This window comes from Artemia sp. Qi Xiang Cuo, chromosome 17 (genome assembly GCF_049724085.1).
Source record: "Artemia sp. Qi Xiang Cuo chromosome 17, ASM4972408v1, whole genome shotgun sequence".
Classification (NCBI taxonomy): Eukaryota; Metazoa; Arthropoda; class Branchiopoda; order Anostraca; family Artemiidae; genus Artemia; species Artemia sp. Qi Xiang Cuo.
The window spans coordinates 970,754-995,614 of NC_142810.1; the positions used below are offsets into that span (position 1 = coordinate 970,754).

At 36.6% G+C, this 24,861-nt stretch overlaps 1 protein-coding gene across 1 annotated transcript in view; it reads right to left on the reverse strand.

The window, feature by feature from the left end:
• Nucleotides 1-16,798: 16,798 nt before the first annotated feature.
• The window catches only part of LOC148941769 (uncharacterized), a 67,948-nt gene continuing 59,885 nt past the window's right edge, over nucleotides 16,799-24,861 (reverse strand). The window contains exons 13-15 of the mRNA XM_089103603.1: nucleotides 24,355-24,430; nucleotides 21,133-21,325; nucleotides 16,799-18,253 (exon numbers count right to left, since the gene is read on the reverse strand). Coding sequence (XP_088959729.1) covers nucleotides 16,930-18,253; nucleotides 21,133-21,325; nucleotides 24,355-24,430 — 1,593 coding nt within the window. The 3' untranslated portion in view covers nucleotides 16,799-16,929. The remainder of the gene's footprint in view (nucleotides 18,254-21,132; nucleotides 21,326-24,354; nucleotides 24,431-24,861) is intronic.

Sequence of the window (24,861 nt, forward strand, 5' to 3'; positions counted from 1 at the left end):
AGTGGCAATTGGGGCTAGTCTCCATAAAAATGCTATCAACACAATCTAGCGTATGACGCAACTTGGGATTTTCAAACTTCGTTTTTTCTGTCTGGAACTGAGAGTAGACGCTTATTACTACCCTTATTTGACTATTTACAATAATTAAATTAATTATTCTCATTATTATACTAAAAAAAGATGTCAAGTGTCAGCAAACGCTAGATGATGATAAATCGACACTAGCACAAGTTACCCATACCCGTTGGTAGCACACACACGATGCACCAAGGGGAAAAACTAGTAAATTAGTTCCTTTTTTATTATCTGAATAAATACTCTAAAACCCATTTGGTCATCGTGGGAGGGAGCCAGGAATTAAACGAATAAAAGGCTTTGGCTTGAAGCAAAGCCGCCTGGGGACTATAGTCTCTTCGCACTGGGGCTGGCATTCCATCAGGCCATGCTGGATCGTTTTATCAGCTGAGAGGTAAATACGATACATTGGAGAATTCTTTATCCCCCGTTTGAATATAAGAACAAGGGCACCTGGTTTCAATCTGAAATATAGGGTCGTTTGATCCCTCGAGGAAAAGGGAGATAACAACTGTGGGTTGTGGGTTTTTTCCTTTTTTTAATTATATCCCTTTTATTACCCTTTCTGTACCACTGAACTAAATGAATCCTTCAACCCTAAAATTCTCTTAAAATATCTTAGCTGAGTTAGCAAAACCCCAAACCTCAGAGCCCCAATGTAGACTAGAAGCTACTTAAGTCTGGAAAAATCTTTTGGATCCTCATGCCAGCTAGCTTACTTTAAATTACTTCTCAAAAGCATATTTATTGGCCTATTACCCCTTAAATTACAATCTTCTACATGCCTAGACATCCCCCTTAATGCACTAAACTTAACACACAAATAAACAAATTCTTCTTTAACCTCTAAGACCTTTCCTCCAAAACTAAAATGAACCTCTGAATCAACATCTCCTTTACTCCTAAATGCTAATACTAATGATTTCTTAGCGTTCAAATCTAAATCCATTCTTTTCTAAATAATTTTTATTATATTTAATTGCTTCTGAAGATTATCTCTATTATCCGCCACTAGATCTATGTCATCCGCGAATAACATGAATGATAGCCTAAACCAATTCAAAGATACACAAGGGGTTCCATTATTACTCATAGACCAATCTAAATAATTATCAAACAAGGAGGAAAGCTTAGTAGATAAATTACATTATTGTTTCACACCCACATGGGACACAACCAACCAAAAAAAAACTTCCACAGCCTTCACAAGAAAATTCACCATCACGCATACATATGCTATTATTACTACAAACTAAGACGGCAAACCCATTTCTAACAGACTTTCAATTAATAACCTCCTATTTACCGAGTCAAAAGCACTTTTCAGGTTTAAAAAGGCTATGAATAGCCGATCATTTTTTCCTCTAGCATATTTCCTTCTCAATACATCCAAAGTAAAAATATGGTCAATAGTGCTGAATACCGATCTGAATCCCGCTTGTATCGGGCAGAGTATTTCCTCCTTATCTAACCAATCTCTTAGCCTAAAATCCAGAACCTTACAAAACAATTTACTTACCACATTTCCCATAAAGATAGACCTAAAGTTTTCGTGTAACTTCCTATTGCCTTTCTTAAAAAGAGGCACTGCTACAGAAATGTCCCATGAGCGAGCCCAGCAAGCTTTCTGTACTACAAAGGAGAAAATTGCAGCCAGCATGGTGATTAAAGTTGCCTTTCCCAATCTGAGGATCTTGGTAGGTATACCATCTGTTTCTAGACATGGACTACTCTTCATCTTTTCCAATTGATCCAAAATTTCTGGTTGGGACATAGGCCCGACTAAATCGTAGCCATGTTGTCTTAAAGGGTATTTCACCGTTCCTAGACCTAACTCTCTATCCTCTGAACCATTCGACTCATTCGCCCTGAAATATCCTGACTCACTCTTCTCAAAATAATCTGGCCACATCTCAACTGCTGGGACGTCTCCTCTTATTCCCGGGCCCTGAATTGAACATTTTACAACCGATCCAAACTCTCTTGAGTTATTCACATTATAAGCTCTCTTAATTTCCTCTTTAATTTTCATCTGCCTCTCTCTCTTTTTAACTCTTTTAACCCTATTATAATCTGACCTTAGTTTCCTATATTCAGCTAACCTGCGCAAATTTGTTTCCTGATCCAATGGGTCTGTTGCTTTAAGTAGCCTGAAAACCCTAACTACCTCTTCCCTTTCCTTCCTACATTCCTCATCGGAAAAACCCTCATGTTTCCTGGCCGGATGTTTCCTATCCTAAAATAAAGGCTTGAGGCTCTCATAAATTCTATCTGTAATTACCGAAACAGTTTGGTGCAATTCAGCTGGTTCTAAAAAATTCAATATCGAATGTCAATCATTCTGAAATTCCTCGCTTTCTAGTTCCATTTTAACCAATTCTTCTCTCTCCTTGGCTATCCAAACTGGTTTACGGATCCTTTCCTCACACGTAGATCTTTCATTTCCCCTTCCGAACCGTCGAATACACGCTCCCAGCTGAGTACTCACTGGCAGATGGTCAGATCCAACCAACTCTAGGACCCTGTGATCGACCGCCCGGGGCCAAAGAGAAAAACTACATAAAACATAATAAATTAAACTCGGGCTATACCCACTATAACACGTATAATCACCCATAACAAATCCCCTCCCAACCTTCCTTTCATAATTAGTAACCTTTCCTTTTTACAAAAATTTGTTAAATTCCTTCCCCATCTATTTATTTTCCGACCCTACTTTTCCTAAAAGGGAAAACATACTCATATTCATTCTCCAAATGAACATTCTGACCTGGTTTATCTACAAGGGGTTCGCCAACCTACAGCTCGACCTCTTCACTAGTATACGCATTGAAGTCCCCCTAGAAAAACAAAATTACGGCAAGGGTACATTCTTTTATACCTCTGTGTTTCATTTTCAATCACTTCCCATGTATCTTCACGGCTGTAAGAATTATTACTCGGAGGCAAATAAACAACACAAACAACAAGGTGAACATTTTTAACTGATAATAATAACCATAATAAATTTTCAGACTCACTTTCTAGCCTACGAAATAAATTAAATACACCCTTCCTTACAAGCGTTGAAACTCCTGCATAATATCTACCATTTGCCAAAACTTTTCTCCGAAACTCAAAAACATCAAAATCTTCACATGACGAAAAATCATCTAGAGAATTCCACGTCTCAACAAGGCAAACAACATCCCAACTTTCACAATCGGCTGATGTACTTGACTAATAGATCTTCTAACTTTTCCCTACTGTAACCTTCTAAATTCCAAACTACAAAACTTAAGCACGATTCGCTATGGCCCTGTATTCCCTGTTCTGGTAATTTTGACAGGTTCCCATGCACTGCTTTATCCTCCCCACTAGGATTCTCCTAATAAAAAAAAACTGGAGCTCTCACTATCTGGCGAGGCCCAAATGATTCGTAATCCTGAATTGTCTCTCTTTCTCGAGCATTTTTTTTGCGCCTTTATCCTGCTCCAAAGGGCTAATGTTCTTACTATTTCTTTTGCCCTGTCTCACACTCTGCTGAGTTAAATCCACCGCAGGTTCTTGGCTAACGGGGGTGTGATAGTGCCCACGAACAAAAGCAGCCGGGTCCCCTTCTTCTACACTAAATACAGAAGCAGCGCTTCCAAAACTCTGACCACTAGCAGCAGAATTTACCGATCCGCTTCTCTAAAGGTGCTTAATCGTTCTATAAAGGTTAAAGAAAACTGATTCGTTTCTGTTGATACTTGAATTGCTCAGGCTTACGTTAGTTTTGGCAAGATTTCAGAAGGAACTAAATTTCAGCATGGGGGAGGAGAAAACTGGGGTTTGGGAGGATGGAGGACAAACTGAGGTCTGGGAGAGGTAGTTCCCCTCACCCCATAGAAAATTACACCCTTGCTTTATGGCTGGAAATATATTCAGTTGGCTTCTGATTAGATTCAGGAGCTGTCTTGATCACTTTTAGATCCTTATCGTCAGCATTCTATTGATTTTTAAGGGGCAAAAATATTATAGATTTTGCAGTCCGTTACCAGTTTGGCTGCTTCAATTAAAAACTGTTTTATGTTGACATCGGTCAAAAGTATAATTACCCAGCTATGTGCATAAACAAAGGCATATGAGACTTTCGGGAAGTACCAGGAGCAGTGAAAATGATATCCTATTGTTTCAACAGGTTAATTTGAAACTTACACCGCCGTCTTAAAAATTATGAAACATTGGGAATTCAGTTTTTAATCAGTAAAACTTTGTGCGCCGTTTTTAGTAGCGAACGCGTAAGTCCGCCTTAATTCTAAAAATGGTGCCACGCAACCTAGATTTTATGGGAAAGACGAAAAGTGTCGTTAGATTTTTTATTGCTATTAAGCCCCGTCTTAACTGGTATGAACAAGGTCACAAGAATTTTACACAGAGATACCATCTAGGGCTAAACGGAAAGCAGGTCGTCCCCGTCTGGGGTGGGAGGACGTCATAAAGAAAGATTTAAAGGAAATGGGAACTTCGTGGGCGGGTTTAAAAAGGGAGCCTTTAAATAGATTGGGGTGGAGGAGGAGCGTGCGTAGCTGTGTTAGCCTCAGGCGGCTTGGTGCTGCGGTGAGTTGTTAGTAGTAGTAGTAGTAGTATCAAAGATTTTCGCCGTCCAAGGACATTGTCGGTTATAGTAGCACAACTGCCACAATATAAGTAAAAAACCTCCGTTTGATGTCCCTTCAGGGGCTACCCCCAGGGACAGCCGTTCCCCCTTGCCCCCACCCTAGATATGTCACTGATTTTACACCTTATGAAGCTCATACATAAATTGCAAGAGCAGTTTAGCCTTATACTTAAATTGCAAGAACATTCTTAATTCATTTGCAAAAGACCCTGCTTTTATGACTATCTTTGCAAGTCTTACTTTCTTTATTAGTATTCTTAATAGTAATCATGAGACGAGTCAAAGATACATTGTGCTGTTACATGCATATATATATATATATATATATATATATATATATATATATATATATATATATATACTATATATATATATTTTTTCGAGCCTGTTACTGGAAATTGGTTCATTTCTAAGATAAACATGAGAAATGGAACGGTGCTCTATTTTAGGGTTATTATTGCATCTCTCAGTACTCATAAACTTTTAACTTAACTGTCGGCGGGAATCAGATAATGAACTGTCCTTCCCAGCACCAATTAACATCAGAATTACTACCGACAACCACTTCGATCTAATGCCTGCAACTTCCCTGGTGATCTTCAGCCAGTTCCTGTCCCATCTTCGACCATGCTTCCAGAAACCTCCCCAAGGTTCAAGGCCCTCCTCGAATTTTGCCAAATATTCTTCTTTGGTCGTCTTAGGAGGGTGCTGGCTCAGACATGAGAACGTGCCGACATATCGTACCTTTGGGGCGACGCAAGGTGTGGCCAAAGAGCTTGAGGAGACATCTTTGATAACGAGAGATACTTCTTTAGACTCGTCACAGCGGCTTCTTATGTAGCTACTGAGAATTCTAGACCAGCTTTTGATTATGATTATATAGCGAAAACAGCGGTGATGGAACACGTCCAAAACGTCAGCCTCTTCTGCTTTGAACTGCCACGCTTTACAAGCGTATAGTAGCATAGCACAAACAGACGCTATATAGACTCTGATTTTGTTTTAGTCGAGGTCTCACGTTTGGCCCATGGCGTGATGGTGACATAGTTGTTGGTGACTATGTTGGTCAATGTTGGTAACATAGTTCGAATTAATCGAACTACTAATGATTTTGAAAAGGGAATTTCTTTTGGTCCACTGAACTTTTCAAAGTGTCAAAGATCCTAGACGCGGTTTTTACGACTATGAAGTTCGAGGCCTCAGAGACTTCATAAACAATGTCTTGCAAAACTGAACTAGAAATTTGGGAATGTCGTTGCCTGAGATACGGACGCAGCTCCCGGTGTCCATGTGCCCACTTCGAAGTTTATCGACAAGATGTGACACTCCATCTTCAGCCATAATCCTCCATAATTCCTCTCTCATTAGGAAGTCAAAAGCATCAATAAAGTCTATGAAAGTAACGAGTAGTGTTAAGTGAAATCTGTTGTACTGTTGCTGGATGAGCAGGATCTTGAGTATCCGCTTCGGGCAGCCCCTTTCTATTCTGAAACCGGCCTGTTCAGAACAAATTAGCTTGTCCCGTGCGTCTTGAAATCTAATTAAAAGAATGATACAGTAGATTTTCATCTCATGGTCAATTATGGATATTCCTCTAGTTTCCACAAACAGGTTTGTCCCCGTTTTCGTAGACTGGGGCAAGGACTGATACTTTCCACTATTTTGGGACAGGCTTTGTTGTCAATATTTTTACAAACAGGTCTGTTAGGTGACACAATAGAGTTGGCGAGGGCTTGTAAATTTCAGTAGGGATCCCATCCTCTTCTTGTCTCTTTTTGCTCTTCATGCACTTAAGCACGTATGTGCTTGTGCGATGCTTAATGAGTCCAGATTGATATTGTAAGGCTCCCTAAAAGCACTTGATAAAGGAGGCAGATCACGTCGGGCTTTGATAGGGTTCAGAGAAGTGCTCTCATCATCATTTCAGTTGTCCTTCTTCTGATTGAATGATCTTACCGTACTTGTCTTTCAGTATGTCAGCTGTTGAAGGGGCTTCCCCTTTGCTTCTTTTAGCTGTTTAAACATTTTCCTACTGTTATGATATTTGGACGCATGTTCCAGTTCATTTCCAAGATTTTACCAGTAATTTTCTCTGTCCTATTTCATTGATTGTGTAATTGCTTTGCGGGATGCTTTTAAGGGTTCTTTTGCGCCACCAACGTGGGGCCGCTTCTTTTCAACTAGTCCTAGGGTGTGGTCAAACATCCAGATTCATTTTTTCCGCTTTGTGTGGCTGAGGTCTTTCTCGGCTGCATGTTGGGTAGCAGTCTTTATCTGCACCCAATCTTTGTCAACGTCAGGCAGTTAAATGAGGAATCGAATGATTGCTGATCTGAAACTTCGAACACGGCTTATACTTTTTGAAATTTGAGTTCATACATATCAAAATGGTTCTCTCTTTTCTGCCGCCTCTGCCTGCTTAAACGATCACGGGCTTTACCCACAAGTAGATAGTGACCGCATCCGTTTAAAGAACTGGTATTACATCGTTTGTATATTCGAGCATCTCAGCAGGATCTTCTTCGTCCCCTGCTTCCTAGGATGTAATCGGTCTGAGCTGATGTTCTGCAACCGTTCAAGCGCCATGTAACGAGGTTAAGTTTCTTTTGTTCAAAGAGCGTGTTCGTACCACTGAGATTGCTGTACCTGTCTAGCTCCATTAGTGCGTCTGTTGCCAATAATGTGGTGCCCAATTACTATAGCTGCATCGGGGTCTGCTCTGCCAAGCCGGGTGTTTCAATCTTTGGCGACGAAAAGCATATTTCGCTTTGGTCTTTTGTCAATAGTCCTTTGACGTTCGTAATAGAAGGCATCTTTCAGCGTATCACTGCTTTCCGTTGTCAGAGCGTAGACAGCGATGACGGTAATGTGGCTTATGCAGCTTCTGAGACTGATTGTCACGATACTTTACGGTACTGGCTCCCAGTCATCACAGAATTTGCAAACTAGCATCAAAGAAGAATCCAACTCAGTGCTGGCCAAAGCCAACAGTGGGACCTGAGTTTTTAAACAGCCAAGTGGATTCCAGCTTGAAACTTCACTTATTCCACCAGCCAATATTCAGATGCTTTCTTGGTTGGGCGGCTTGCATATTTCATGAGAATTTTCTTGACCAAATGTTTGCAGATCCTTAGCGCACCACTGCGTTAGGCATCTTGCCAATCAAGCTGGGCAATTGGTAAAATATTGCATCCCTCCACTACTGTGAGGTGTAGCTTAGGGCTCTCCTCCCAGCTCGTTAGGGATGGAGGCGTGAATCCTCGTTTCCAAGCATAGCTTGGGAACATTCGTGCCCTTCAAACCCTAAATCTCAACTAGGAGACCAGGAAGTTGGAGTGGCCAAAAATGAAGTTGGAGTCGCCAAAATGAAGTTGGAGTGGCCAAAAATGAAGGATTCTTATTAGTATTATTCACCAACTAAGACTAGCCATTAGAGTAATTAGGCTAAGTCAGGGCATTCAAGATAAGAGTTTGATACAAGATAGGTTTGTTTAGGACACGTATTTTATTATGGGCAAAATCAATCAACAGTGTCAAGACGTAGGTCAAAAAGGCCCATTCTTTTCAAATTCAGGTAGTGAGTCTTTATCTCTAAAAGCCGAGTCTCCACAATGAAATTTATTTGAAAAAACTTATTTTTGAAAGGCAATTTCTCGAATCAAGGAATACTCCAAGTTAAATTTAGAAATAACATTTCTTAGCTTTTAATTTTGGTAAACTGCACCAGCCATATGTGCATAGGGTATACAGATAAAACAGTGATAGATGCCATAACTACTTTCATTAAGCCTTTCCACGCTTTTTGAAGAGAATTGTGCTGATCGTTTTGCATTTAACCCAACCCGAACATTCTAACTGAAAAAAACGTTCATACTGCTACTACGTAAAACTCACTAAAGCACCAAGAAATCTGAGGCCAATATCTCATCCTACTCCTGAACACCCCCTTCCTCCAAACCTGTTTAGTTTCAATCTTACTTCTTCCCTTCCACATCTTTTCATGACCTCTTCCCATGCCATTGGAGAATATTTCGTTTGGCCCGTCCTGGATTGTCGAAAAGCTTAACTTTTCCAACCTATCATCCGCAAAATGTGACCTATCTATTTAACTTTTTTGGCGTCACTAGGACTCAAGACTCTAATACCTACCAAGTTTGTTCGATGTCTGAAATCCAACCCAAAGAATATGGACAACTTATAAGAGTGAAAACTGGCGCTAGTATCGACAAAAAGAAACTATCAATGCCATCTAGCGTTTGGTAACACTTGACATTCTTTTCAGTCATAATAAAAATAATTAAATTAATTAGCGTAATTGGTATAATTAGGGTAGTAATTAATGCTCTGATCTTAGTTCCTGACAGAAAAACGATTACAAAGCTTGAAAAATGTTATGAACCCCAAGATGCTAGATGGCGATGAAAGTTTGTTTTGTCGACATTAGCTCCTTCTGGTAAATGAGCTGTTTACAAGATTCTGGAAACCTCTTCCCGCTCCCACCTATAAGTTATATCACAAAAATACTTGTTTCATCCCAGCTGCGAACTGAAGCTTTTTATCCACAGACAACTCCCACCATAGTTCCCTCCCTCGGCATCATCTTGCCCCCCCCCTCCCATATAAAGAAAACTCCCAATTTGACTTATTCCCAGGTCACTAGGAAACCTTTCTCTCTTCCCTTGCACTTTATCCCTCCTGGCTACCCTACCAGTATGACACTGGTTTAAGAGTAAGCAGGCAGAATGAACCACAGGTAACACCTCCATGCAGGGTTTCTAAAACCTCAAATAGTAAGACGAATTCCACCGTAGTTCCATGCCAACTTAATAATATTCCCATAATTTGTCCGCTGTCCTCCTTTTCTCTCAAGCCCGGTTCAGTCCCAACTTTTAATAATGCCTCAAAACTACCCCGTTATCCACAGCATCCTCCTCATAAACTTCAACCCCAAATAACTCCATCCCGAATTGAAAAAAAATCCCAATACCCAAATTTGTTTAAATTTCCAACTTTCCTACTTACCAATGCTGAGAGCCTGAATTTTGATAAAATTACCGAACTCGAGGGTATCTCTGAAATTGATAAAATTAATATTATTGCTGTGACAGAGGTTCAGTCCCAGAACCCAGATTTCCTAAAAATCAGCAATTATACTCAGTTTATAAAACTTCGCCCTCCCGATCACCCTCGCGGGAAAAAGGGGGTGGTATATTATTTTTTGTCCGAGATAACCTCCAACCTAAACTCATCCCCACCCCCAACTTATCAGATTATGATGAAATTAAATGGCTGAGCCTTAGACCGAAAGTACTTCCCCGCCCTTTCAATTTAATTGTAACCGCCGTCTTTTATCATTCCCCTAACCAAAGTATTGACCAGAAACGCAGAATACAAAAATTTCTTATAAGTGCTGACTTTGTGTTATCAAAGTATCTGAACGCTGGTATTTGCTTACTTGGCGATGTGAATGACCTGAGGATAGACTCTATCTGCACCTCTCTTAATATTAAACAACTGTTTAAAATATCTACAACAAAAGGTAACACCTCTCTGGATGTTATTTGTTCAAACATGAGTAAGTATTACAACTCCCCGCAAGCACTGCCACCATTAGGAGGCAGTTACCACTATTGTCTTCTTTTTTCTCCCTCTTCAGCCATTGAACATTCCTTTACTACCTCCATTGGGTTTTGCCGTCCCCTCAGTGACACAGGCCTTTTTTCTTTTGGATCATGGCTGACCACTGAAAGTTGGTCAGACCTTTATAATTCTAATAACCTTGATTACAAAATTTTGATTTTTCAAAAAAAACTAATTGATTCCTACTCATTTTGTTTCCCAGAAAAAAAAAAAAAATCAGAAAATGCTCCAGAGTAAATAAGTAAACTTATTTAACAGGGGTAATTTAGCTGAAGCAAATAAGTTAAGAAAGGAATTAAAAAGTCAAATTAGAAAAGCTGCCCGAGCCTGATATAAAAATAAAATTATAAACTTTCGCCATGATAAACCAAAGAACCAGTAATCTGAAATCAAAAAAATTACCAGCAAGAGTTAAGAACAACCAAATTTCAGGTTCATATAAATGAACCTCCAAAAACCACAGCTTATGACCTAAACAAGTTTCTGGCTGATATTGTCTAGAGTCCGCCATCACGATTTTACGCACTTTCGGATATTCCTGATCCTCTTTCACTTCTCCGTTATCCTTGGCGTGATGTTGTAAAAAAAATTGAAACACTAAAACGATCAAGCATTTGCCCTTTAGATATTCTTGTTACTCTGATTAAAGCTTTCAGTGATTACCTCTCAAAACCCCTATCCACCCTGTTTAATGGAATTACCGAATCTGGACAGTTCCCTTAATATTGGAAACAAGGCTTAATTACCCCAATCAAAAAGAAAAATGGAAAGCCTGGTTTTTATGGCATTCGTCCTATTAGCCTAACCTCAATTTTTTCAAAATTGTATCAAAGTTTTCTCCCAGGCTGGCTTAATGTGAAAGTCCTCAGCCTTATTTATAATGGACAGTTTGGTAATCACAAATCCACGTCAACCTCTCATTACCTGATCCATCATGTCGATACCAAGGGTAAATTACTTGAAAAACCTAACACTTGGCTTAATCCAATTTCTATTGATCTTCAAAAAGCCTTTGATTTGATTAACCACAATTTACTCATACATAAACTTATAAACGAATTCTACATTGAAACTTTCCTGGTTAAGCTCGTTGCTTCTTTTCTCTCTAATAGATCTCAAGCAGTTAAATATTTAAATTGTTTCTCAAATCATCTCCCCATGTTTAATGGTATTCCTCAGGTGACTATTCTAGGCACTCCACTTTTTTGTCTTATGATTAACACCATTTCAATCCTTTATAGCAATAGGTAGAAACTAGTTAATGACTTGACCGTTATAAAGATATGTTACAAAAACATGTTTAGAAACCTAATAGTCATGATCCAAGATAATGCCTGTAAGGCCTCTTCCCTTGAAATGACAGTTAGCCCTTCTAGATATGAAACACTCTCAGTAACTCTCCTTAAGTATTCTCTCCGCTTTTTCTTGCTTCTATTCCTCCTGAAACCTCTGTCACATCTCTTAAACTCCTTGGTGTTACAATTTCATCCAATTTGAAATGGGATGCCCATATAAATGATATCCCACGACAAGCCAACTCTTCGCTTTCCCTCCTTAAACTTTTAAATAAATTTAGTTGCCCCCAATCACATTTAATACAAGTATACATTTCTTTTTTGCGTCCCATATTAGAGTATGCTTGTCCTGTGTGGCACCCTGGCCTCTCAACTGAAGCAACACAAAAAATTGAAAATTCCCAAAAGAGAGCTCTAAGAACTATTTTTAAAGAGGGCAAGATACCATATTTGCATTTGTTAAATATTTCAAAACTAGAGACCCTCGAGAGATGAAGAAATAATTTGTGCCTCCGTTTTGCAAAAAATGCCATAACAAACCCTAAGACGGCAAGTATTTTCCCCAAAAGTCACTCCCCATCCAGATTACGGCCGCCTCGAGCTGTTTCTGAGCCCATCCCTGTTTTGTCCCCCATTCGCTGCATTACTTCGAGATACGAAAGAACTTTTGTCCCCTTTATTACAGAAAAAATTAATAAAATGTCCCAATAGTTTCTTTTTTCCCCCTCTTTTTTGTCCCCCCCCTTCTTGACCAGTTTTTATTTTTTAACTCTTTTATTTAATTACTGTAGTTGGATTATTGACACTTTCTTAGTGTCCCTTTTAATTTATATGCCTTTATGTCTCGCTCTTTTTTTTGTGTATATTCGATTATTCCCCTCCTTCCTTTTTTTATGTCCGTTCTAATTCTTTTTCCGATTCGTATTTGTGTAAGTTTAGTTTGACCAGTTTTCATCTTTTTAACTTTTTAATTGACTTTTTACAGTTTTAATTATTGACTGTTAAATGATTGTTCATAATGATTTTTCTATTTCGTTGTTGTTTTTCGCATTTTTGCCAGTTTTAATGCAACCATTTATAATGTCGACTCCGAAGTCCGAATTCGGGCCCTTTGTGGGCTTGTGATAGTGATCTTTTTGAAATAAATATCTTATCTTATCTCATTTCAGAAAACTCAATCAAACTAAGACAAAAGGAATCTAAATCATGTATCATAACCAGATCTACTCCCACAGTTATTTCCAAAAAATCTAGAAGCTATACTGGCAAAAAAACTAAGCTTTCCATGGAACTAATTTCGTTGGCTTGCCCCCCCCCCCCCGTAAAAACTCTTAAGTGACCAATGTATTCAAATATTTAAAAAAGCCGAAAATGCTATTAGGTTATAATTTCCCTGTAAGTAACAGCACGATTCCCTTCTCCATATTTAGAGTTATGAGCCCGCCTACCTAAATCCAAACCCTAGCCTCTTTTCGACTCTGAACTCATGTGGCTATTTTCAAAATGACCAGAACTACATTCCCGATGACGCACAAAATTCTATGATAAAATAAATTCTCTATGATGAATTAAAGACTTAGAAACGAACGCTTTTATTTCACACTAGATTTAAAATAAACATCTAAATTTTTGGCGGGCTAACAGTGTAATAGAAAATGTAACAAAAACGAAAAGTAAAATAATTTGAACTATCTAACAAATATACAGTTTCAGATGGCAAGCATAATAAGGTAAATGATACAAACGAGAAAAAAGTCATCAATATGGGTTTAAAAAAATAGCTTAAAACCAGGGCTTTTGTGATAGAACCAAAACATAATATGAAAGGAGGGTAATAAAAAAGACGGTACTTGTATGATAAACGCCCTACCGCTCAACTTGTTCATTCATTGACGCATTATAGAAGTTTTTTTTCGATAATTTCTTACAGCTAAGCGTGGGACAAGACAAAGGAAAGTGACAGAATGGATGAAAAATATATAATTTGGGCTATATATTTGCACATTACGGGGGGGGGGGTAAAGTATTTGGACAGTGTGAAGCTAGAAAACAATTCTTGCTACATAATATGCAGAATAATTGTACCTAACGCATGCTGACCCGCTATACTTTATCCCCCCCCCCCAAATGTGCAAATGTATTAGCCAAATTTGTTTCTAAAGTATTATATTTTTATCTTACTTTGGTATATCTTATTAGGATTGAGCGTCAGTGAAACACATTAGAAGAACATTAGGTAGGGCGAATATCATACACGTACCAAAATGACTTAGTTGGTAAGAGTTCATGAGATCTATTTTGGATTTGATTCCTCAGCATAAAAATTTGGTTTGAACAGGGCCAAAAATATGATTCTACAAAATAACATTTTTTTCTTTTTTTGGCTATTTTATTTAATTTGCCATAGATGCTGGGTATAAAAAAAAATCTACCATTCAACAATTTAGGCTTGAGCATTTTTTATAGGAAAGTTAATGTGTTATAAATTTTGATGAAGATTATTTATGCAATTTTTCTTGAAATAAGAAAGTTTCTCTGAAATATTTAATTTAAAAACTAAATAAATATCAGTAGGTAGTATCAAGGAAGATGGGTAACTTATAAGAGTGGCAAATGGCACTTATGTCGACAAAACACTATCAACGCCATCTTGGATCTGAGGGCATATAACATTCTTTCAAGCTTTGCAATCGTTTTTCTGTCACAAACTGAGATCCGAGCACATATTAATACCCGAATCTTCCCAGTTACACTAATTAAATTAATTATTATTATTATCACACTGAAAAGAATGTGAAGTATTGCCAAACACTAGATGGCGGTGATATTTTTTTTCGATACTTGCGCCAGTTTTCACACTTATAAGTTACCCACACTTTATGGGTTGGATTTCAGACAACTTACAAATACTACATTTAGATATTCTTTTTAGGGTCACAATATATACTTCTACTATAAGCATAAATAAAGGATTTGGCAACAGATTTTATAGTCCAAACCGGCACTGCTGGGTTCCGTTTTTCGACCATTTAATCTGTTTGGGAATTCATTCATTAAACTGAAAATAACTGTTTAAATAGATCTGTGGACATAAAGAGTAGATAAACATGGCCCTGCCTCTAATTTATTTTTTCAACTTTTTCTAAGAGCTGTTGCCTCTCTGGTGGAGTCCATAAACTAAAGCAGAAGTAAGAATAGCAAGAATAAAATTTGTTCAAATATAAAGATGACCATATAAAACAGCAATATATGCTGCCATCTAAAAAAGCTTTGACTTACTTTAAGTACCAAAGACATAGAAATAAAATCGATTTTTTGCCCCGTAGACGCCCATTAGGTCTATCCACAGAAAACAAGTTTTCTAAGATTTTTATTTTAGCTCTTTTAATATTATAAAGTTTTGAGACAGTATTACATTTTTCTGGATTTTCACATCAAACCCTCAAAATAAGCAAAACAAATTAGTTAAATTTGACATCACGTTTGTCTAAAAAATTCAACCACTGATTCCAAAATTAACCTACGTTTCCAAAACAAACCTACACTGTTCGGTGCCGTAGACTTTTTGCCTATTTTTCAGCCACGTTTCTTTTTTTTGTAGTTTGGTGCCCGCTACTACAAAAAAAAGCATATAGAGGTCCCATTCATTTAAAATTGAATTTTCGTTTTTCGGTAATTTTTAAAAATACGCGGTGCAAGTTTCCAAATAACCAATTTAAAATAACCGAATTTCATTTTCACAGTCCTTGGCCCTTTAAATGCCACATCATACAGACACTCAAAAAATAAACTTTATGCGTAAATGTATTCAATATAGTATTCATAAAACTTCGTCTCGGAAGTTAGCTTTCCAACCAAACAAAGGACACAAAATTTTGATAATAAAAATGTTCTAAATACAACCATATCTCGCTACCAACACAGATACTAATTATCGGATGTTATGAAATTGACCGTTAGAGCGAATTCCTTTTTTTCACCCAACATTAATTGTTTGCACTATTTAAACCAAGAAATGTAGCCATCTAATGAAAAGAAGGAAAAAGAAGTTGAAGAGTCTGAAGCAGAGTGAGACTCTTTACGAGACCTAAGGTGCTGTTATTTGGAAGAAGAAGAAGACTGCAGCTGAAATTTTATGACATTTTGAGTCTAATTGCAAAACAGAACACGCTTATTGAAGGCTTTTTAGTGTAAAGTGTCTTAATAAAGGACACAAATTTTACATAACATTTTCACCAAATTCTCTCTCATGTTCTTTATAGAAAGGTAAATTTGGTTTTGATACATTTTTAAAGTACTTCCCCTATGATTCCCGTTTACACAGCCGTTTTTTGGGGGGTGCGGGGTAAAATGCCAGCATATTTGTCAAAATTTTCTTCAGGTCCTTCGGGCCAATCTTTGAGGATTCTCCATACCCTTTCAGTGTGCAGTCATCCCCGATGTATACAGGTAGATAATATCAAAAATATGTTTTTTTTTTCGATAAGAAGCTTCCATGCAGACAGTATCGAGCTTAATAGTATAATAAAATGTTTATTCGCATTTATTAAGTAGGATACACAAGGCTATATTTATTAAGTTTAAGATACACAAGGCTATACACACTATAGAACTTCTCAAGTCAATGAAGCCAAAACCTCTAGGGACAGGTTAATGCTTGCAACGGATATCACATATTGAATATTCGTATTCAAAGCATGTTAACGTGCTTTTTTTTACTCTTTTTTTTATTATTTTTACTCTTGGGGAGGGGAGAGGTGTTCATAGGAGTTATCTTTTGATGGACAATTATTTTTAAATGGTTTGTTTGCTCAGGTGAAATTAAGTATTTTTTATGCTTAATTAACTTATCGAACCACACTGGTCATACAACAACAATAAAAAAAGCGGGGATGAAAATCAGAATAATTTATCAGTCAGTAAAGAAAAGTAGAAAAGAGAAAGGTCCATCCACTAAGTAATCCTTAGTGTAAAATTATCAGGTTAGGAATAAAATAACTGAGATAAAAACAAGAAGCGAGCAACTTAAAAACACAAAAGCAAAACGTTAAACCTGGATAAGAATAAACCTAAAACAGAATAAATAATATATATATATATATATATATATATATATATATATATACATCCAGAGAATCCTCCCAGATGTACGCTAAAGTGAGAAACAATATACTCAAGTTCTCAGGGGGACTCCCCTATCTGTCCTGTCTCTTCAGTCATTGGCTGCAATTACTTGTATTAAAAAAGCATAATGAACACTTGAGGTTGAAAAAGCTATCAGTCAGATAATTCAATTAAATCTACATCTATACTTTCACTCTGTCCAAGGTCTTTGTAATTCTGTTTCGAAGTTCCCGGCTCAAGGGTATTAGTTCTTAGAGTTTCACCATTTGCCTTTTCAGCCCTTAGTAGCGCATAGTAAATAGTTGTAAAAGCAATGTCTTCATTCACATCATAAATAAAACTTCTTTTCTGAGCACTTTTATGAGTGTTTCCCAAATGTGAGGTACAACTTTGTTTAGTTGGGCCCGAAAAGGGGCATAAACGACACGAAAAGGGCTTAAAATGACTGCCCAAATGAGACTTCAGTCTATGAATCACTGCTTTAAATGTACAATCTTTAAAGGGACAGTCATAAGAAAACATGATGGTCGGTTCAGACTGAAACAAGTTTAAAACATGCCGATTTTTATGTTTTTCGAAAATGGATACTGTTCTCGCAACGTATCCACAAAAACATTTATAAACTCGAATGCTGGAAATTTTGACTTTCTTTATCTCTTGCGCATCTAGGGTTTTTACAAAATTTTCGAGTTTCTCTATTGAGATTTTATGAAACTTTAGACAATGGTCCATTATAGAAGTCTTGACATCATATTTTTTCCCACAAATTTCACAAAAATAATACTTTTCTTGTAAATGAAAAGCATGTGATTTAGCAATTACAATACGCGGAGATACAGACTCTTTATCACTTTCATCAACTATTTCATCACTTTCATCAACGATCTCAATGCTCTGGCTAAGATCAGATGGGTCTGATACGATATCAATCGTATTTAAAGGTTTGTCAGAGCGGGTGTTTTTAACTGGTGAATGAAGAGTCAACGGCTGGTTGAAGTTGACGGGCGAGTGGGCTTGTATAACATGCATCGCGAAAGCATTTCGACTGTAAAATGTTGTGTTACACATAGCACACACGGAATGAGCATCACTAATGTGCTCTTTTAAATCACTCTCAGATTTAAACAGTTGGTTGCAGGGTAAGCACTCATGTTTTGAAAAATTCAGTTCAGGGTCTATACCAGACAATGTGGCTACGGCTGAGGAGGCGCTTGTCCCCTCCTGCCCTTTGTTCGCAGTCATGTCCTCATCTAACATATTTTGAGATGCTTCAGTAGCCTGACCTTTTCGCCTTTCTTCAATTGGACTGAAGAGTGTTGATCTTCGGTTTCGATGTATATCTAAAACTTCGCTGATGGCTACCTCCCGATGGAAGGGATTCGCTGAAAAGGTCACATCTCTACCCGGATGCTTACTTTCAAAGTGTTTTGAAGCATGAGCGTTTTCAAATGTCTCAGGGCAGATGGAACATTTGAGCCTGAAAGAAAAACAAAACAAAACTAGTTATGAAACTAAAAAACAAAAACAAAAAAAAACAACAAATGATTACTACACGTTGGTATTTTTCAGCAAACTGTCCCCTGACAACTCTGTTTAGATCGAACCGCGTATTTTGAAGCTTACCCGCTTTAAAAAGTCATTTAATTGTTTTTTTTTCAATACCAATATTTGTCGAATATACAAACAGGATTACTTTTAAATGTCTTCTAAGATATTCTACCCCTAACTCTGACCGCCCCCCACTCGTTTCGGAAATAGGTAGTGCCTATATGTATGATAGCTAAGTACAATTTGAGGATATTCACCGCCGTTATTTTTATTATACCTGAAACTGTATAATATACATATATATATATATATATATATATATATATATATATATATATATATATATATATATATATATATATATATATATATATATATGGTGTCCATCATACCTGAAACTGTATAGATGCGTTTGGGGGCTGCCTCATTAACAATTGGATTTCTGGTATTTCCCTGTATATGTATATATATATATATATATATATATATATATATATATATATATATATACATATATTACAATTTTTTAAGTTTTGCCGACATAAGCTCTCTTGATTGGCTAGAAATGACAACTGTAACCTATTTGAAACTAAATATGTAGTTTTAGCTAAGCACCGAATTTTACTTGTGAACGGTCGTTGCCTAGACATTGAAGTCTGCCTAGACACGTGTCTAGACATGGGATTCTAGCTAGACACACATGTGAATGCCGCTTAACGCTGCATTCACAGTTCTCCATGAACTGTGTCCCAGTCTATCCCCACCTTATCTCCCATTCTTTATACAACCGTGCGCTATAAGAAATTTTTTACTGATATAATAAATAGTTGTTAAATTGTACATAAATCTTATCTTATCTCTTATGGATAAAATAAACAGCTCGTTTTTCTTTTTTTGTTCCCTATCCCCTTTTTATGTTGTTTTAAAAAAAATTTTAATGTACACATATTATTTTTTTTTTTTTAATTTTATCAGTTTTTATCTTTTTAAATAGTTGCCATTTTGCAGTTTTTAGAACTGACAAAGGAATGATATAGCATTCCGATATTTTTTTTTTTTTTTTTGCATTGCTTGCCAAAATTTTTTACTTGTTGTGCTTTTGTTATGATTTTCTTGTTTATTTGTTTTTACATGGACTTCGAAATTCAAACTCGGCCATTTAGGGCTTGTGATAGTAATTTCTCGAAATAAATATCTATCTAATAGTAATGTTTGGTCGTTTTAAATTTGAATTATTATAGGAATTTATTGTTGCTGGTCTTAAATTTAATATGGCTCTTCGCTTTTTAAAAAAAACTTCTTTTCGAAAAGTTTAGTCGGACATGAATGCGATAGAGAACAAAGGTGAAGAAAAATAAAAATTCATGTCTAAAATTATAATATTTATAAGACCCCCAAGCAACCATCCTCGTTTAGTGACGATTGTATAAATATTTAAAAAAATTATTTAGCCTTTGTCAGTTCCTCCGTCTTAACAGTCATAGAATATTAGGAAAACCGATAATCTTGTCGTCGAGCATTCGGCATCGTTACCCGTTATTTAGCTCCACAAGTCTAAAAAAAACTATTCGGAGGTATTGGAGAGGGGGGGGGGGTTGTAATGACCGAATAATCAGTTGAGGGATTACACCCAAGAGAGAAAAGAAACCTCTGCGAGGCGGAGGTTTCTTACTTTTGGGCCATTTTCTCCTAAGGTGCATTGAGCTATTGCACTTGGGTCAATTGACTGGAGGAAAATTTTGATGAGTTACTTCTTGCATTCTTACATCAACGACTTCATCAACGGTGGTTATGGTGAGAAATTTTGTGTTGAACGTCATGGAAGTGAGGCGCAAACATGGCAAAGAGAAATACGTAGTGTAGTTAAATGTATATAATTACGACTTTTTTGTATAGCCCTCGGGTTTTTCAACACAAATTATATTTAACCCAAAAGAATTATAACAAGTATTTTCGAAAGAAAAAAAGTTTCACAAAAGAACTTTGAAAAATATCAAAATTTTGTTTATATTCATTTTTTTTCAAGTTTTTATGCACAGGGCAAACATTTCAGGGTGGGTGGGGGGTGGGTTGAAACCCCCTAGCCCCCTGGATACGGCCTTGGGTTTAAACAAAGAACTGTATAAAATTAGCCTTAAGGAGGAGGGGTATTTTCAGTGCTTTTTCAGAGGAGAGGAGTTGTTTGAACCAGGCACTTCCAGGCTCAAAACTTCTTTTTAAAATAGACCTCTTTAGTTTCACTCGCTTAGTACCTTCATACTACGCCACGAAAGACCTTATCTAACAATCACATCACAATATAAAAGTGAAGTGGCAATGAAGTTTTACAAACGCTTTTCTTGGGACCATTTTCGGTTTATAGGTTTAAATATGAAGAAACTGTACAGTACAGAACACTGAACAACCTAAGCCTAAGCTAATTCAGGTTATAGTGTAAACTGATTCGGCTTACAGCGTAAGCTGAATAGTACAAATTTGCTACATAGTTCAGTAAGGCTTGATAAAAAGTACAATTATGCAAACTGACTTTAAGCACAATAGATTCTAACAGACGAAATTGAGCTCAAGATTCCCAAGCCTCTCCTTCCTGAGGTTCAAAAATTCCATAAAAAAATCTTTTAGTGTGATATAAACGCGCCTTCACAAATTCACAAGATGATTCTAACCATCTCCCCAGTTGTTCCAAAGAGTAAAAATACACATTGATGATACAAGCTTAATATCAATTTTATAACGTAGAGAAGAAATTTTTCTAGCCTAAATATTAGTAGGCTATTAAATTAAATATAATATAAATTAAAAGCTTACTTTCCAAGCTTCAGATGAATACGCTTGATGTGCATAAGCATTGACAAACGACTCTGAAAAAGGGCGAAACACTCTTCACATCGAAATTTGTGGGGAGCCGGTATAATCTGCTTCTTTGGAGGGGGCTCCAAATCCTTCCGTGTCTCCATTGAGTCAGAATCTTCCACGCTCAGCAAAATGTCAACCACCTCTGCTGAAAGTGAGAAAAGCATATAAAAAAAAGGCTCTGGTTAAATTTGCCATTGGCAAGAGAAAAACAACCACTACGCTAGAGAAATATTGACTGAATGAAACAAACGTAAAAACTGACAAAAACATTGAACCTTCTTAACAAATATAAAGGACAATTTATTTCTCACAAGAGCTTTTAAGAGACAACTGGTGCAACTTACAGGCCACGATTAAAGATACAACGCACAAATGCATACACAAACATATGCACAAGGAGTTCAGGAGCACATGGAATTTATTTTTTTGCTTATTAAGTGTTAACTGTGCGTTCTCATTTAGCACTTGGCCAATCCAGAAGCCAAAAATTAAGTTGCAAGGTGGTTAACTCAGTTCAGCTATAGGTGATGTGTCAAAATGGACTTACCAACCTTAGGGAACAACTTGGAAAAGCCTTTTACGTAACTCTCCTATTCATATAAATTTGCTACAGTTAGGTTAGGCTTACTAGCTCGGAGCATTTCAACAGCCAAGAAGCGTTGAGAGAGATACCTAGAGAGAGTGAACATGAGGGGGGGGGGGCGTAAGGTGCAGGCGCAGAGGCGCGGCTTTTCTTGAAAAATACGCTGATGTACATGAGTGAAAGTTTCAGAAAGATCTACATTCCCGATTGTGTTAGGAAAAATCACATAAAGATTTTACCCTCACCTCTTACTCCCTCCAAATATGGCATAATACAGTATTATCGATCGGTTAATGATCATATATAATAAATTAAAAACAGATAGGCGACCTTATATCTCCTCCAAGGCCGTATCCAGGGGGGGGGGGGGTTAGGGGTTTGAACCCTCCCCCCAAATGTTTGTCTGACTCGTAAAAACGTAACAAAAATGGACATAAAACAAATTTTGTATGTGTTTTTTTAGTTTTTTTGTGTAACCCCCCCCCCAATTTTTTTTTGAATAAAAACACATCCGAAAAAAAAAAAAATCCTGGGTACGGCCTTGATCTCCTCCGTAGAATTTGGCTGCCTCTAATGGCCGACAAATTTCAAATGTTAAGTGGCCCTTATCATGGCAACACATTTAAATCCTTTTGCCTTGCGTATGTATGCCAAGTGAGTTTTATTTAGTCAAAATACTACCTATATAGCTCCTTTAGGCATAAGGAGAGAGAGGTAGAACCTTTAGCTAAGGAACCAGAGGTATTCTCCTCAAAAATGGAGGTCTTTCTCAACATGTGCATTTTCAATTAGGTTTTCTTGAGGCTTCTTAAGAATAATCCCAAATAGGAGTTGCCTAATCCAGTGTACGCAGCCACACTTTAAAGCCCGGACAAAAATCGTGCATAATTCAGCGGATTTTTTTTTTTTTTTGGAGAGAAAGCAAAGATCCTTTTAGAAAGTGGATCCCTTTCTCTTGACCAAAATAGCGAATAAAAACAGAGAGTATAACGAAGTAGAACAAATTGAGAGACACTACTTAACTAGCTATTTTTAAAGCAACTGGAACTGGAGTTGATTGGCATAAAAAAAAAAAATTGGAAGAGGTATTGAGTGCTTTTAGAAACCGGACCCCCTCCAGATGACGAAAAAGTGAAAAAATAGATTACAAGGAAGCACAGGAAGAATTCAAGAGACCTGTCCAATTTCAAGAATTAAAAGATTTATTACACTCAATATTTAGGATTTTTTTAGGGCAGACGAAACTGGAATTCATCGGCAAAAAAAAAAGAAAAAAAAGATTGAATGATAAATGAATCAAATTACATAACTAGAGTATTTTTTTTCTATTACTTATGAGATTTCACTTTAACCCATTTTCAAGGGCAAAAAATTTGAATTAATATGATTTTATTTGTTTTATTTAAAAAATTTTCGGGAAGAGGTTTATAAACCTCTTCCCTAAAGTACCTAAAGAGGTTTATAAAAAATTCATAATGAGGAAAAAGTGAAAAACTATAGATATGTAGGGAAAATTTTCGAGACTTATTTAACTCCAAAAATTAAAGGTCTTTTAAACTCAATATTTAACAATTTATTTTTAAGAAACTTAAACTAGAATTGATCAGCATAAAATTAAGGGAAAAATTAAGACAAGCTACGTGGTGAAATGTCTGTTTGATTCTTCTGATAATTTTGACATTCAACAGCATGGAAATCATCCATTTTCAAGGGCAAAAAACTTGATTGAATAAGATTTCATTTGTTCTTATTTGCAAAGTACTTGAATGAGGTTTGAAAATAAAGCCATTTCAGAAAGTCCCCCCCTCCCTAATGAGGAAAGAGTGAACACAAAGAATTTAGAGAAATTAGAATAAAGAAAAGAGGTATGACAATTAAGTCCTTTTAGAAACTGCACCTCCCCCCCCCCACTGAAGAATGAAACCCGGAGACAAATTAATATTTTAAGGAAGGGGGGGGGTAATTGAATAGAACTGTTCAACTGATCAATACCTGACGTTTATCTCAATTTAGCACCATAAGTGGGAGGTCTCGCGTAAATTGCACAAGCGGTAACGCTTTTTCATTACAAAAAGTTTTTTTCAAATGAAAGTAAAGGAAAGTTAGAAGAAGAAGAAGAAGAAGAAGAAGAAGAAAAAAAAAAAAAAAAAAAAAAAAAGTCAAAAGCGTGAACCAATAAAATTGAAGGACACCTTTTGTCCGGAATGACCGAAAAGTAATTTCTGTTGTTGTTAAAACATGAACTACAAACGTAAATGAACTGCATCCAGCCTGGAGGATTTTTTCATTAATTATTAAATTGACGACCAATCCCGACCAATAAATCCTATTTAAGATCATAAAATCTTATTTTTTGTAATTCTCCTTCATATTTTTAAATTTATTTTTATTTGTAAATTTATTCATATTTATTTTTTAAATTTAGCAGCCTCTACTACCATAAACTGCTGAACTGCCCTGGAGGATTTTTCATTAATTATTAAATTGACAATTTTTGCTGATGTTTGGAGATATACATGTTAAGGTAGTATCCCCTTAACAAAAGGATTTCCACTGTCCTTGCTACATTAAAGCTACGCAAGAAAACTTACTTTCTTTAGAGGACTTTCTTTTCTTGCTCCTCAGCTTGTTCATGAGTCGGGATTGGTGAGTAATAACACCACTTATCTGAAAAATAAATATTGCAACTTAGCAACAAAACAAAATTATACTGGTATAAATTGCTGAAGCTCAATAACTCGAGCGAATTAGGAATCCGACTAATCTCCTTGAGGTAACTGAAGCTCTTCTTATAAATTATATTCCTAACAGCGCAGTATGTGGAAATCTAGTAGTCCCTATACGTTCTGAGAGAAAACAAATCATTTCTTTTGTTCGAGCATGTTTAAGAATTGTTTTTTATTTTTGCTGTAATTTTTCGAATTTCGTATTTTTTTCCATCTCTTTTCAGACAATTTCCTAACCTGAAATCTTATGTTAAATACTATTTCCGTAATTATGGTCAAAATTTATAGATCGATCAAAATTTGTTTTATAGATCGAAAAAAAGGTCAAAATTTGAAAATTCAATTTTGATTGGACCTAAAGGATCCGTTAAT